General features: G+C 39.4%; 1 protein-coding gene across 6 annotated transcripts in view; it reads left to right on the top strand.

The window, feature by feature from the left end:
- Positions 1–15,058, top strand: part of MPRIP (myosin phosphatase Rho interacting protein) — a 754,399-nt gene extending 739,341 nt beyond the window's left edge. For 4 of the 6 annotated variants that reach the window (XM_069210054.1, XM_069210056.1, XM_069210052.1 and 1 more), the window contains one exon: positions 6,786–13,858. In XM_069210054.1, the coding sequence (XP_069066155.1) occupies positions 6,786–6,857 (72 nt within the window). In that variant the 3' untranslated portion in view covers positions 6,858–13,858. Of the gene's footprint in view, positions 1–5,589; positions 5,656–6,785 lie in introns of all 6 variants that reach the window. The other 2 variants (XM_069210057.1, XM_069210053.1) reach the window with 1 other exon arrangement.
- The last annotated feature ends 2,161 nt before the right edge of the window (positions 15,059–17,219 follow it).

Here is a 17,219-nt window from a genome sequence, read left to right on the forward strand (position 1 = left end):
TTTTTATAAATGTCATGAAGTAGATGTGATCAACACGCTGAATGGAAAGAAGCAGTGAGCTCCAAAATGTAGTTGCCTGAGAGAAGGAACAACACCCTTTCTGAAAATGTCAGCTTTTGGGAACTTAGAAAACAAAAAGTTGGGGTATGAAGTTCGTGATATGGGCAGGAAGGAACAATGTTTTTTTCATGAAGAATGACTAGGTCAGGCTTGTGGAAGGCCTTCTAAACGATGCACATAAATCCGAACAGATCTTCCACAGGGACTAGAAGCCAGCTTAACTTAGAGAAGTGTGTTTGTTTGTGGAGATCAGAGAGTTCCTTGAGCATAGGTCAAAGTCCAGAGATTGCTAAGTGCATGATGTGAGCTGGTCCACGTCTGAGGGCTAGATGCATGACCGATTTTAGGATACCTATTTTACTACTGAATGTGTTAATGAGTTCCATTTAGTCTGAAAATCTGGCTTGGACGTAGGCATCCTGGTCCAACAACCTTTGGTAGACATTCTTGTCTTACTGTGCGTAGTTTTGAGTTTTCCCTTAGACTGCACTAAGGGCATCCACTTTATTTTCTACATCATCACAGAATGAGAAAATTAACAAACAGAAAAATGAAACTGGTCTAGGAACTATGATCTGAGGGTCGTCTTAAACGTGTAATACGCCTTCTGCCAACTAGCTCAGCACATTCCATGTTTTTAAGTTCTCTTTCTGCATAATAACTGATGAGTAAAGCCGTAGAAGCATCCCCCCCCCTTCCTCACTTCTGAAGGCCTTCTTCAGGAGGCCTTAAATATAAGTAAATGGTGGATGCACTAGAAGGATCAAAATCTATTTCTTGGGACTGTTGCAGAGAACAACCACCGAACGTCACCTTGGTTTTCAGATTTCAACACATACTATGTTTGCTGAATTTCTTCTTGCCTTATTGTTGGAAGAAACAGTAGTCTGGCATTTCAAACTATTCTGCTCCTCCAGTTTGAGAGTAGACGGATAAAAAGTGGATTTACCTTGAAATTATGTGGGTGTCAGTTTATGCGGTCCAGGGGAGGTTTCCACAGTGCCATTTGGCTTTGAAGAAGTTTACTTTATATTTAATAGGGTGGATCGTTTATTCACTTGGTGTACGTGGGGTAGCCAGGTTACAAAGTTAAACCTTTCGCCGAATTAGTTTACTTGATAAAGATCCGGTGTCTAGGTCAGTAGTGTTTTATCTTACATCTTCGAAAAAAACACAAAATTGCAGACCGTTACCGATAGTTTCACTACAGTGATGTAATAATTCCCTTTAGAATGCTGGCTGCATCCGTGACCGATGTAGCATCGGTGGATGTCTAATTATGCAGTTAATTGCATTGTAGATTTATTGTTCTGGTGTGGGTGTCTAGCTCTGAAGTACAGGCCCTTTCACACAGAATGTTTTTACACTAACGAAGCCTCTTAAGTATGAGGTGCTTTACATACCATAGTTTTGTCTAGGATCAAGGTGGAACCACATTAAGAATCCTAATGTGATGGGTAGTGGTTGGTAACATTCAATTAGGGCAGTACTGCACAGCATGGTGGAAGCTGTTTATTAAATGTACAAGACACATTTACATTACTAGTCAAGGGTGTTGAGTCTAGAATAGCTGTTACTTTTGGTTATGTGCCAAAGTCATTATTGGAACCCAGTTCTTGGTGTTCAAAGGTGTAGAAAAGTAGACCACTTCGGTGCCTGAGGATCTGATACAAATGTCTGAGGTGTAATGTGAGCCTAAATGTGTATCGAGTCTGTCCCTAAGTGTTAAATAGTAGTTTGAACATTTCTTGTTGGTCCTGTTTATGAAATAGTTTCATATAGGCTTCTAATGTTCTATTTCTCTTTTGATGTGGATTATTGAATTACTATAAAAAGCACTAAGTAGAGGAAGGGATGGATACTCAGGCGCATCCAGGTATATTGTGTCTCTCTCTTTAGTTATTAGTGGGGCTGGCTCACTTATAAATCCAGCCTGACCTGTTAAATTATTTTGTGCGGTTTGAAGAGGAGCTTTTTATATATCGTAGATGGTACTGTGTAGGAAAGTACCCTCTTTCTTGGCATGGTTACCTCAGTTTTCTGTCTGTTGTCAGTATGTTTGACTGTGTCTACTGGGTTCCTGCTAACCAGGACCCCTGAAGTTTACCTCTATCCCCTAAATTGTACCTTTGTAAGTCCCTAGTATATGGTACCTAGGTACCCAGGGCATTGGGTTTCCAGAGGATCCCTATGGGCTACAGCAGTTATTCTGCCACCCATAGGGAGCCCATGCAAAGGGTTCTGCAGGCCTGCAATTGCATGCACCCATTTTCACTACAGGTCACTACACCAGGTCACTATAAGTCACCCCTATGGTAGGCCCTCTCAGTGTGCAGGTACCTGTGTGCAAGGGCACCCTTGCACTGGCAGAGGTGCTCCCACAAACTCCAGGTCCATTTTCCTGAATTTTGTGAGTGTGGGGATGCCATTTTACAAGTGTACTGGACATAGGTCACTACCTATGTTCAGATATATAATGGTAACTCTGAACCTGGGCATGTTTGGTATCACACATGTCAGAATCATACCCCAATACTGTTGGAAGTATGATTCCATACACTCTGGGGGCTCCTTATAGGACCCCCAGCATTGTGACCCCCAGTCTAACAGGGTTTTTCGGGCAGCCCAACTGCTGCCCGCCCTCAGACAGGTTTCTACCCTCCTGTTGCTTGATCAGATCAAGCCCAGGAAGGCAGAACAAATGATTTCCTTTGGGAGAGGGAGTTAACATCCTGTCCCTTTGGAAATAGGTGTGATTGACTTCGGAGGGGTAGCCTCCCCAAGCCACTGGTTTGCTTTGAAGGGCACACTTGGTGCCCTCTGTGCATAAACCAGTCCACACCGGTTTAGGGACCCCCAGTCCCTGCTCTGGTGCGAAACTGGACAGTGGAAAGGGGAGTGCCACTTCCCTGTCCATCACCACCCCAAGGGTGATGACCAAAGCTCCTCCAGGGGTCCCTGGGTTCTGCCATCTTGTTTTCAAAAGTGGCAGGGAACTCTGGGAGCATCTGAGTGGCCAGGCCAGGCAGGTGACCTCAGAGCCCCCTCCGGCTACGTGTTTACCTGATTAGGTGACCAATCCCCCTTTCAGGACTATTTAGGGTCTCTTGGGTTGGTCCTCAGATTCAGCTTGCAAGATTCCCGCAGGACTCCTCTGCAGCCTCTGCTTCGACTTCTGGCCTTTGGAACAGCGACTGGAACCTCCAGGACCCGACAAGCTGCTTCGAAGAAGAAAAGACTCTTCAGCAACATTGCTCCCAGGGCTCCTACCAGCTTTGCAACATTTTCCTCGCTGTGCATCCTCTGAAGACTGCAACTCTTCAGCCTGCACAAGAAGAAGGAATCTCCCTTGGAGTGAAAGAGTCACTCCCCTGCAACCGCAGGCACCTAAAGCAAGCTACATGATATAAACAGAAATGAAAAACTGTATCCCAGCATAAACCATCCGATTGGTCAGCACACCCAACACATGTCTCGTCTTGCAAGACTTCTTTGGGGCGTAGAGTATACTGAGTAATTATCTCATGAAAAATATAAAGACCAGATCCAACATCACGATAATAACTGCTGGTCAGCTTGTCTTATTATGAATGGCGCCTTTGGTGTTGATCTAAACATCTTAGAATTTGAGACAAAAACACTTGAAAATTTACCAGGACTGTACCATTTCTGTATTTGGTAACATTTCCAACTTCTGAGATTTGATGCCAGACAGTTATTACCATGACATTGGATCTGGTCTTTATATTTTGTGGGAAAAAAATAAAAATGATGTTTTTTTTCTGTTTGTGTGACAGGTTTGCCATTCTGGAAGACTGCATTTTTAGTAACTATTTTCTCTGCTAGAAGAAAAAAAATCCAGGCTTTTTCCTCAGAGGAGCTTTAGATTGTGTTCCTAATAACAAGAAAATTCTTGTGATGGTTCTTTAATTTATTCCAAAAGGCCTTATGGAATTCCAGTATAAATCGTGGAATGATTGATTCTTTTGTTCCAGACGCACTCACTTGCTTCCCTAGCTGAAAAAGGCGTTAGACATAATTTTCAGCACCTATATTTTAACTGTAGAGAACAGCTGTTTTCATGGTTTTTAAACTTCATGACTTGTGGTGGATGGCCACCCCCGTCATAAAGCAGCAAGAGTCACGATTGCTATGTGAATCTTAACATGTATATCAAAATTTACTGACAGTGCGGTAGTTCATGCTCCTCAAAACCTCGCACTCCTTCCACAAGAGTAAAGACAACATTTTTGACCTCAGATACATATTCAGTCATTGCACACGTGTAAAGGACAGCCGTGGGCCTCTGTACATGCTTTATACAAGCATTACTCTCCGAAAACTGTATCCGAAAATAAGCTTTTAGACTGCACGTTTTATTTCCTTGAAGCCAGGTCACGTACATGCTGCCTTCTCCCTCCATGCGTTTTATGCTCTTGAATCAGATTCCCAAAAAGGACACCAGTCTGCAAGTCACAACCAACTGGATTCCAGTGGTCTTAGTTCTTGAGTTTGCTTCTTTGCAACAGCCTACTCTGCCGTTTTCCCTGAGCATATACCTCAACCATTCATGTCGAAAAACACATTGGCTAGATGAGGAAAGTTGATGATGCATGGTTAGAGGAGGGAATCGCATTTCGAGGGCCATTCATGTGAATGTGAGTTACTAAACGTTTGCAGTCCTGCCTGTGACACACAGGTTGATCCCAAATGGTTGTGAAGAAGAGAATGTGAGGACCGAGTACCATATTACACAGGAAGGTAACTCACTTTTATTTCCCCTTACTCAACCTCATTTAACGGCTTGTATTGTTTTAAAAATAGTACAGTGCTGTATAGTTCCTTATCGCATATTAAAAACTGTATTCTAAAAGATTTATATATTAAGAATATTTGGTCCTTACTGTATATTGCAAAAATCATCCTGAACATGTAAGAAACCGGGGAGTTGACTGAAATTCAGCAGATTAAACAGTGTGTTTGCAACTGATACAGAGCAAGTCAGTTTTTTTTTATTGATATATACATAGTAATACAATCATCAAATGGCATAAGGAAAATTATGATTTGTACTTTTTTCTTAAAATATGCACTGGTGTTTTGGTGATGACTGATCTTTACTGGGAAAGCAACATAATTAATGAAGAACAATGTTTTAAAACCCCAGTTGTCTATCCATTTGTGTAATACTCACCATGCTGTAGTTGTCTGCGCACATAGTAGTTGTTCTTCAAGCATTTCGTTTGTCTGTTCATAATGTGTGTTTAGGGAATACAGGGAATCATGCTGAGCAGGCGCTAATTCAGATGGCCTCATGGTCATCCATGGTACAAACCCATACTGTATTATATGTGTTAACTGTTGCAGTCTTGCTAGAAGCCTCGCTTAGGTACTCCTGCAAGCCTGCTGTGCCATGATGAAGCACGTCTGGCCTCATAGGTTTATTTGTGTGGTTCATAAAAAAGCATTACATTTTAGATTTATGTACTTTTTGTTTGTTTGTGTCTCTGTTGTTTTTTCCTCTGGCAGTCCGTTATTGAGCAGGTCTCATGGGAGAACTGAAACGTACCAGAATCCAGGTCCCCCTTCACATAGGTAAACCAAATTACGCACAAAGAAGCCCGAACACACAATATAAACTTTCACCATGGGTATCACATATTGCATGAGTAAAGCACGTTTTGATGTAAAAATACATTTTCTTCTGTTTGTGTGTTTCTAGAAACAAATGTCTGACCATCTAATCAACCCATTTTGTTTGTTGTGTGGATGCTTGTTGTCAGAGTTTTTCCAGGGCTCTCTGGGTTGGTACTTGAAAGGTATTTTGCTAAATATGTGTGTGTCTAATGTAAGAAAAGCTGGATAACAATAATATCCTCTAGGATTTAAAAAAAAAAAAACTTTACAATAACTCACTCTTTGCTGTGACTCACCACATCCCACTGCAAGAGACTTCGAACCAACGCAAGCACCTGTTGGGAAAAGAGGCCATGGTGGTTTGCTAAATGTGAGTTAAGCCGTCTGTTAATGATTTACATCGAGGCGGCTGGAAAATAACCCTCCTGCTTTGTTTTTTATAAAAAATAACTTTGACTTCAACAGCTGACAATGATTAGGTTAACTCTTTCTTTCAACAGTTTTAACACTTAATTTAAACATGCAAGGTACTGCATGAAAGGCACTATGTTTCCAAGGAAGCAGTTGCTATTTTACAGACTTTGGGTCTAATTTAGAGTTTGATGGAAACAAAAAGTCCTCTCCGATTTTGGGAGCACATGCTATGTAAGAGGAAAATCTAGATTAATTTCTTCCTCAGTATTATTCTGTGAGTAGATTATTCTTGGATTTAGTATTTTTTCCAGACATTAGAAGAATCCCCATCACCACGCAATTTTAATACAGGCCTTGGGTAATCAATAGCGTAGCAGGAGGTTAGATGCAGTCAGGAAAGTGTATAAATTGTGAATTAATTACATACGCACTAAGATTTAATATCAACCATTTTTTAAAGATACTCATTAAATCATTAACAGAAACATCTCATTTCTTTCACTAGCATGTTCAACTAATATCTTACTCATGTGACCATCTTTTCTTAACCTGCACAATCTTTGTTTCTGATGGTAAATTTGTGATTGCATCTTTTAAGATGTTGAATGACTTCTTTGCATGTTATTTCCCCTGCGAGGACAACATTTTAAATGTTTCTTTCATTTGTTTACCAGAGCCTGAAGGAAGGTCTAACTGTACAAGAACGTATGAAGCTCTTTGAATCTAAGGACTTGAAGAAACACTAAGTTTCCCTACCACGCCTGGTTTGTCAGGACATTCAACACGTGCAATTCTTGGCTTGCAAAAGGACAACAAAATCTGCACTGTGTGGTCACTACTCAATGATATTTATAACGTCATTAATGGTGATTCAAAAGGAACAATTCTCCAGCCAAAGGACTGGGCTATGGACTGCAGTTCTCACAACTGCATTTTCTTTCTGTGTGTTAATATTGTACAGAAAAGGAAAAATAATGTTGTTCACATCCCACTAAAGTATACAGTTTATTGTTACACATTATATTATGTATCAGTATTAAGGCTTGGTGGCCTATTAATAAGCTAGCTTTGGGTACCTCTGGGTACCAAGAGTATTGCCACGGGGCTTGCAGAGAACCCACAGCTACCTTGCTGTTTATGGATTTAGCGTCATCCTTCTCAAGAGCAGGGAGGAACCTGCCTCCATTTTTTACATTTCTAAACGCTATGGGAACTAGACGCAACATTCACCCACAAGGCAAGTGGTGAGAAATCAGACTAGAGACGGTGTGGACTAAGTAAAAAGCACCTCCAACATTGCCAGTTAACGTCTGGTCATCACTGTGGTGGATTAGAAGACTCTGTGAAATTATACTGTCCTAGTTCCTGCTGATCTCGGACTTCTTTCTGTGATATGTAAGTCGGGGGACAGTAGAACAATATTTAGGCATCTCACCACATTACACGTAGTTCAAGATACCCCTTTCCTAAAGAGTTTTATTATAAGTCCTCTTTTTCTTCACTTTAATCACTTTGCAAATGTAAATTTACTGATTATTTACATCACATTGACAGATTGAAATATGATTTTTATTACAAACGTTGGCCCATGTTTTCCTCACTCACTTTGGATGTAGTGCTAAATTTCTCCCTAAGGTTCCAGAGACGGAGATAAGTTATCAAAGAACCTGTTGCTCACCAGAAAAAGTAAACCCAAAATCCTGTCAAACAATGAATAAGGACAAATAGGGAGGACGTGGAGAAATAACTGATAATGTTTCAGCAGAAATAATGCTCTCTGCTTGAGCCTAATCTTGCTTCTGCATAAATAGTTTCCTACAGCGGGTTGTCGTTCCACAGAGAACTCATTCTGTCTGCCTTTATTAAATTAGATTTTCACAATTTCTCTTTCCTCATAGAAAACTGTACCATTGTATACTATGTATGCTGCAATGGGATGAGAGTGGATAATCCTCTTGACCACCATGATAAAGAATGCTCACTTTGAGTGTCGAGTAGGATAAATATATTGACAAAACAGACTTGGTGTGCTGGTAAGCACACTTTAAAATAAAACGCATTTCCATGTGCTAACAAAATTCACCAGCAAGCAGAAAATCAAGGTCTTGTTTTACTCTTCTTTGATATGGAGTGACATGCGTTTACTGATTTTAATGATCAGCCTTGATATTGGTTTGTTCACCTGACATTTTCAAAGGTGGCTGTCCATTGAGTTAAAGGAGGCCTGTTTTGCAGCTGCACTCACAATCAAGGTCAATTGTCCTCTTTCAGATTCATGCGGTCTATCAGATAACGTTGCAAAACAGTTGAATCTTAGATTTAAACAATAGAGAGCAATGTCTTGTAAAACTACGTTTTAGGTCTACCCAATTCTTCAAAATGCAGTTCATTGGTTATAGATGCCAACCCAAAATTATTACTTCTAAGAAGGACGATATTTTAATCTTCCGGGTATGAAAATACAAAAGTAATTTTTTTTTCAAGGTAGTATGGTGAAAGTAACAGAACTGAATGGTGATGCACAAAGTATGCACAGAGCATAAACACATCAATTTAGAAAAGGTTATTTGGTACCTCTGGTAAATGAAAAGGGTGGGGCAGCCAAGCTGTACAACAGTGCATTTTTAACCAACTGGTTGCAGAGTTCACATTTTCCCTTGTGTATCTGTTTCTTAGCTCCAGTCGCAGGCAAACAAATGAGGAAATAATTATAAATCAAATAGTCATTAGCTTCACAGTGTACACAGAAGCGCTCCTGATTATGGTTTGCTTTTCTTCCTCTTTTAAGTCAGCCTGGGTGCTTCTGCAGTCTCAAATATGTCTTGGTTTTAAGTGGAATTATTGCATTATTTATTCAACTGTATTAGTCTTTTTTTTTTTTTTCGACCCAAACACTGTGGTGGCCATGCAGTGAAAATATTTCTCCGTAAACTGGTAAAAGCCATGTTTCTCCTGCAGGAAATCATGATATGTTTACTGCAGTTGCACGTCAGTGGCATGTCGATTCGTCATTTAGGACCATTTATTGGTAGACCTAGGAATGTCACCAGTAGACCTAATACTGCCAGAAAAAATGGAGTACCAAGCAATTTCATTTTGTGACAATATTGTACATTTGTGTAATGGCTACAGTCCATTTCCTGTGATACTCTTTTGTGACCATCTATGTTGAACTCTAGTAGTTAGGGAAGGAGTTGGGCACAGGAAAAAAATATGGTTATATGTTTTTATGGGTGCTAGTAATAATCCTGTTGGAAATTCTTTTGAAGTATTTCATGAAGTCGGGAAGATTGGGGACTTGATAAGTGAGTGGCAGTGCTCCCCAAAAGAAGCACTCTTTTAACACGGACTGCCACAAACAGGTAAGTTTTTGTAAATGCCATACCTGGTGGAGGTTGTGTATTCCTGGAAAGTCATCGCATAGGTTATTTTTTTGCTGCGAAAGGACAAGTAAAGAAAGGTATATGGAATAAAGGCCAAGAAGAAAATGAAAGAAGCACTTTTTTCCCCATCCTCTACTAAAGAGGGTGATATTTGGACCACTCCTTTAAACTTCCCGCCATTGTTTATCTGTCTTAGAAAGCACTGTGTTTACTTAAGGAAGTGTGGGCTTGCTTTCAGGGTGTTGATGCAACCTGCAGACATGCTTGTCACTGTGCACAAAGCTGCAGTAGCTCAAATGCTAGGGTCTTTGTACAGTAATAAGGTGTCTTCTGATTCTGCAAAATATATATATAATTTCTCTTGTAATGATATCCTAGTAAGAGTGAAATAGTGCTTTATCAAATCAAATCGGAGCAAAATTTGTGGGGGCATTGTGCTTGAGTGGGCCTTACTTAACTGGGCTTCCAAGCCATAGCTACAGTACAAGTAATGTGCCCCCAGTTCTAGTTTAGCAAGACAACTATGCTTTTATGGCAGCTGGCATGGGAGCAGGTAGTGATGAGCGTCAAACCAAAAATAAGGCAGGCATGTGGCAAGGTATATTTGGTCACAGTTGATCCAGCATGATAGTTGAGGAAACCTCTCTATCTCAGTGGTTTACCACATCAGTTTTGTGGTCAAAGGCTATTTATGACTCATTCATGACTGTCAAAAAACTTAAGATCATGGTAATCACTCTTTTCTTTTACAACCGTGCATCCTATTGCAGGATATGAAATGTAGTACCAACTGTGGTTTGTTCTCAGTTTTTCATTATCGACTGCAATACCCTCTGACGATTTGACACAAGCTCAGATTGTGAACAAAATCATAGAAAACAACTCCAGGTGCATCTACATTATGTCAAACTCCTTTGTGAGTGCTAGCATCAACACAGCCTACAAATCCAAACTATGCTTCACGATTTCTTGTTTTTGCTGTTGATTTCAAGTAGTATTAAAGTGTCTAGGCCCCTGTATATGGTGGCAGTTGACTCCAGTTCTTGGGAGGTAGTTTTTTTGGCAAATTCCAAGAAACAGTCTTGACTTCAGTATCTAACAAGACAGCAGTTTTGGATAGTTCTGGATATGATCACTGAAGCTGGTTGCAGAACAGAAAGTGTCCCTGCTGTGCTGGCCTTTTCAGTAAGAAACTCTTCACCTGCTTCTAAAGAAATTAGTGAAGAAAGCAGACGAGTTTAGGATTGGATTGTACATTGCTGTTGTTTAGCATCATTGCCTGCTTCTTTTAAATTCCATGGTATAGATTTCCTGCCAAATCTGTGATGAAAGTTGCAGCAGAAAGAAAGGGTTTTGTTTGACCTGTAGGGTGCCCAGCGATTATCAAATGAAACAGTTAAAAAATATGCTATATATAGAGTACAGGTCGGTTTTAACACAGTGTTTGGCATCTGGGAAGAACCTAAATGCTTTGATCTGGGAACTTGCGTTTCTGGGCACACTTGTCCCATTGTTGGGTTTTGGAGGCACCACTGTCCAGTGGTGAAAATACATTTTTAACATTTCCTCAAGGGATTCCGTATGCTAGACAGAAAACTGCCAACATTCTGTCCCCCAGCTTGCAATGATCTGAATTCTTTTACTTTCTCTGAATGACCAAGAATGTTTTGAGGAACTCCTGAACAGTACAAGATTTGAAAAAGGGTGAATGAGTGTGAAGTCAATCCGATACAAGATTGAGATAGTCTGCCATATCTCTTATGTATATGGGAGTAGACTTATTTTAACTGATTTCTAACGTGCCTGCTCCTATATGATAACACTGACACTTTCTGCCAATTTTGTGTCCTACCCTTTAGATTAAAATCAGCTGCCACTCTTCCCAAATCTTCCCCAAGGTACAGGCGGACATAAAGACGATTTTTTGAGCTCACCTTATACCTTAAGACTTACTGACCTCTCTGTGATCTTTCCTAATCACTTACCTGACTACCTTGTAAGTGCTTCCTCTTTTTCAGGCCTATGGATTGGTAGTTAAGAAGTTCTGTATAAATTCCTGCCAGTCGTTCAGGTCCACTGCATCATAATTTCAAACTTCAGTAGGCAGTCTTCCTACCTCTCATCATTATTAGAATCTTCAGGATTTCCTGGTGCCGGTTTATTCGCATCCGACCAATCAAAGGCTTTAAAATCCATGGAGATATAAGGCAGCCAGTGCCTTTATGGCCCACTGAGCATGTCTTCACCTGTTTTCCTACTGGCTACCAGACTCTTGGTCTTTACGAGTTTCTTCTGATGGACTTTCTCACCACTATTCTTTATGTGGTAGTTGGGCTTGACCAATCTGTCCTGGTGGCATGCAATCAAGGTCTGGACCACCAAAGCCTCTTGCAGACACATCAGTGGCTAGAGCTGGGATACAACCTTTGGGAAGGAGTCCCACGAGGATTACTTCTCCCTAGTCCTCTTCAAACGTGAAATAACTTTCAGTGATTTTGCAAGCTTTTCACGCTATGTTATTTTATGTCACACAGTGCTCCTTTAGATCAGGAAATCTGTTCCAAGATTTAAACCAGGAGCAATATAACACATTTCTGGCATTCAGACTTTGAAACTAGTCGCCCCATGAAAAACTGTTTATGCTATTAGAAACTCTGTCTCGTGACAGGCATTTTTTCCTTTCTTTGGTAATGTTCACCATACCAAGAAACCTTTGGTACTCTTGTGCACTTTACAAGAATTTAAATGAAATGTACTTTGTATTTGGCAGTACTTCTCTTCGCTTGACTTTTATGTACTATTTTTTTTTTAAGTTAGTGTAACATGTAAAACATTGTAACTATTTTTAAATTTGTTGATAAAGAAGCCACAGTATGGTGTATTTAGCGCACTACATAATCATTTCCTTGTTTTTATTTTATGAGCACTGTGTTTTGCGCATCAGAAAAATGAAATAACCCGAGTCTCAGGTCTAGACTAGAAATGAGAGTCAGAAAGGATTGTTTCTAGTGTATTTCTTTAAAGCTGTTTGTCAGTTGTGGAAAACTGTTAACCTTTTTTATTAGAAGAGAGAGGGCACAACATTGAGGAGTGCAGTTACTTAAGTTCAATTGAGTACCAGTTACTAGCATTTCCCTTGCAGCATTGGAAGTACTACAAATAGAAGACTGGCCATAAAGTAGTATAATGTTTTAGATCGCTTGGTTTTAGAGTTGTTTGTTTTGTTTCTAGATCCACTGCCCTGTTGTACATGCTGTTAGAAAAAATACCTTCTTGTAGCAAAATTGACATTGCTAATGTTGTTCGTGGGTGTGCTACCCAAAGCAAAATTTAGTGGATGGGAGCATAGTTTAACTAGAGCTAATACAGTTTAAGATTCTGTAGCTCTGTCTGTGGCAGTACATTTATGTGACTATTTTCCTTGGACTATTGGATTATATTTGAATCCATTCCCCCCTCTGTTTCCCCTTGTTTTTCATAGATTCATAGCCCACCAGCTCTAAAGGGATTAATTCTATTGGAGAATAGGCCAGAGATTATTCAACAGTGCATCATATTTTATCTTAATATTTTGATATGGGCATTACACCTAAACGCAACTGTGTGTTATAGGGACAGGCTGGACCAAAAATGGGAAATTGTGCAGCTCCTCACAATAACCTTTGTGGTCAGTTTTTACTTTATTTGATCATCATAAAACAATTTTATTTTTGATGTCTCTATGCAGTTACCCAACTTCCATGTGCCTAGGTTTGACGATTAATAATTCAGAGAAGTGGCATGTCATCTGCAAGACTTACACACAAAATCATCAGCACACTACTGAAATTGGCAGGCTTAAAATGGAGACAACTATAAAATTATGATGACCTCTTTTGCCAAGTTTAATTTGATTTTAAACATCATGTAAAGAAGCCACCTTAATTTTTAGGCCTAGTTTTTGCCATTAATAGAATCATGTCATAAGTACAAATAAGTTATCTTGAGATCAGAGAAATCATTGCCTATACCTAGGCGTGCACAAACTATTACTTGTCCATATGTTTGTTTCTAAAACGTTAGGTCTAACATTACATTATTTTAAACAATTCAAGTAAAGTATCATTGTTCTTCTCAGCCTGTTCACCATGTATTTGAAAAAGTTAAATACTGAACAATAACAACATCATCTATTTTTCCGAAAGTGACATACAGTTTTTGCTATTACTAGACTGAATAGATTTTCACAGCACTTATGTTTCTCTCCACTGCTCTGCTATTTGTACATCAGAAATACACTTTTACTTGCAGTCTTCCCATTCAAACAGCGTTTGTGAATTCCAGGCTTGGAGTGTATCATTTCATCTCAAATCGGAAATAACTGTAAAAAAATAAAAAATAAAAAGTAACCAAACGTTTTTTCCTAATATACCTAAAATGCCTGTTAATCCATAAGTATGAGCACAATTATTTCAAGTAATTGTTTATTATGCATTTGATTATGTGCTCCTATATATCACTGTGTTATCAGACAAAACTGTAGGTTTATAAACATTAAGGCAGTACGCTTATAAAAACCTGTAAATGCCCCTATTACTAACTAGTTGTGACTTCAGAACTTGCCTATAATATGAAAATGGGCCTCAACCCACTGCACTCACTTAAATCATTACAGTTCAAAAGTAAGAGTGGTCTCACAGAAGGAGATTCTTTGCAAGTTGTGGTCTGAATCCTGATCATTCACAAACCTAGTCCACCATGGTATGGTATGGTATATAGGTGTCTTTTGAAATAAGCACAGGATATTGGGTGTGTTTTTGGTTATCAAGGAAACATGCAGTATGAGGAATAAAATACTACTAAATGTGTACATAAGGAGGATATAGCTAGTTGCTTTGGTATTCCAAGATCTTATAAATGGATATAAAATTCTTTAACAACTTGCAGTACCCATTTATGTATGTTTCTGGAAACCTTGCAAATGTTGTATGCCTTGCGTAGCTACATGTACATGACATCAAGGACTTTTTAAATGTAAAATATAGTTATTTAATATCCACTAGGGTTGAGGTGTGTGCGTGTTTATGTTCATAAACTAACTGCAATAACAGTTGACTTCTTTCATGTTTAATCCATGGACTTAGAGTTTAAGTGGCCAACAGTTTGAAGATGGATCATATATCATTGCTGAAATTTTTCAGTGCAGGCAAATTCCAGCTATCAACAAACTGTTACTTTAAATGTATACCCAAGCTACCATTACACTAGATGTTGGTTTCCCTTTTACAGTCCAGATCCTCAGAATGTAAATACCTAAGCACATGCACGCTCTAAGTAGCTTGCAGGTTGATTTTTTCTTTTTTAATGATGCTTTGGTGATTCCCGTCAAGATAATTTAAAACCTGTATAGTATTCAAAGCACGCAATGTAAATATGTATTATTCAGAAGATAGTGGAGGGTTTTATCACTCGGTTGTGTTTTTTTAAAATATTGTTCTGTATTACAAAATGTTCTTTTGTTAGAAGTGAACAGTTTTAATATTTCACTTGTTTTCCTGTCATAAAGTTTACTTTAATCACTTCTCAAAAAATGTTGCTAGCATTGTGTTTTTGTTTTATGTACAGCCTGCTTCAAAATTGTCTTCCCACATTTGAACTGGAAAAACTAGTTACTGTAATTTTTCCTACTTGTGAGAAATACACATTGTGTGTTAAGGTGTCTAATCTTTTAGGGCATACACTAATCTCGTAGTTGTGTTCTACATTACTGCATGAGGGTAAATAAATAGGCAAGTAGAAGTGGTTCAAGTCACAAAAATGTGGAAACCACATGATCAATCATTTTTCAGCATTTAGGAGATCCCGAAGACTATTCCTCGGATGTGAATTCAAGTTGCAGGTTTGCAAGTGTACTCCTGCTCCCCTTCATCTCGTGATATAAATTGTTTTAATCTACAGGGGAACATGTGGTAGAAAAACTTTTTCTTTCTCCCACTCAGTTTGTAACCTTATATTAAACCTAAAAAAACAGCTGGCTGTGAAAAGTCCTGCCAAATGTTTCTGGTACCCAGAGAATTATGCTGTTGTGGTTGTTCACTGCGTTCACAGTTAGCCATCCTCCTGTCCAGGTATATTTGTTTTCACCACTTGAGTTACAATTGCCACAAATTCATCTTTGCAACAGATTTTGTCGGATGGTAAATGAGATTTAAGGTCAGTCACTTCCGTAGTTCGATTCCAGGAATATTTGACCTTAAATCCATTTTTTGTAGTTTGAGCAGAAACGTGTGAACTGAATGAGGTTTTGGGTTTTCATCATTGTAGATGACTGTCTTAAAATATCTTGGCTGCTCCTAAGCAGATGAATAATTTAATTGCGTTCAGCAGTCTAACGTTCACATAACTGCAATGATTTCAATGGCTGCAGTATTTCCTAAGCTACTGTGGGGTATGGGATTTTTCGTTTTGGGGGGAGGAGTTAGTAAAGGCAATATGGCTAACTAAACAAAGGAAAGTGGGACTCCGTTGATGACCAGCTCCTTAAAAGTTTAATCGAGTCAGATAAGGTGTTTGGCCAGTGGAAAATGGTGGAAACAGTGGTTTGAGAAGGACACTAAGTGTGGGCTCAGGTCACCCTCTAGCTTAATATTTTTATTTTAAGGTATAAAATCTTTTTCATAATTTGGCTGTCCTGTGTGTCATGATATAGTCACTGAAGGCCTGTGTCTCTGCCTCCGCCATATGACACATATTTCCACCTGCTTAAGTTGGGTATCTGGACGTACTCTCCTTTGCAGGCAGAAATACAATACTCCCCTGATTAGAAGGGGGTGATGAGAAAAGGCAGTGGATGGGTGCTGTTAAGGTAAAATATGGGTATATGCAATTTCAAGAACTCAGTGACGTACAATGCGGTATCGACAATTGGCCTTCAAAGCCTGAATAAACTGGATTTAAAGGAAGGGTCACCGAGAGGGCAAGGCTAAAAAAGCAGCATGGGAAAGTTGCTAACTTAGAAAGCTGCAGCAATACAAGGATGGTTATCTGGGTCAAAGACAGGGAAAGTAGAAAGTAGCCGGATTGGCCAATGGCAAGACAGAAAGCCATGAAAAAATGCAAAGGTAGTGGGGAGGGTAGCAGTAGACAATAATATATGCTAATGCACTGTTCATTTAGGGCTGCCCTAGGACACTGAATGGAGGTAGGAACTTAAACGGAGTAATATTTCGGCATAGGGAAAACTCCACAGCTCTTTTGACGGGCAGTTTATGAACAGATTTGCGGATATCATAGAATTACTGTCTTTCTGTTTTTTTTTATTTTGGATTGCAAGTATTGTTCTCAGTGTCTAGTGATGGACAACTTAGTAAGATGCTAGTCTAGATAAAAATGGTGTGCACAACCTTAAACCCCTTTGCAACGTCTGTACCCAGCTGTGCACCATGAGGCTCAGCATAGGGACACTTTATTTTAGGAGAAATCCGAATTGGACAGTTTGGAGGGAGAGGTAGACCCAAGATGAAAGGTGAGTTATAGCATGGGGAAACCACTAGAGCACGGTCGTGATGCACGCAGTCTCATTAACACAACAAAATAATATCCAGTCCTCCAATCTCATCTGTGAATATGTTGTTTCCAGCTGCCTTTCCAGTGACAAGCCCCCCACAACTCTTTAGGGTATTCAATAGAGCTCACTGACTGCTAAGAAAACGTTTCTCAAATGTGGCTACAATTCTTATCGGTTGT

This window comes from Pleurodeles waltl, chromosome 10 (genome assembly GCF_031143425.1).
Source record: "Pleurodeles waltl isolate 20211129_DDA chromosome 10, aPleWal1.hap1.20221129, whole genome shotgun sequence".
Lineage (NCBI taxonomy): Eukaryota > Metazoa > Chordata > Amphibia > Caudata > Salamandridae > Pleurodeles > Pleurodeles waltl.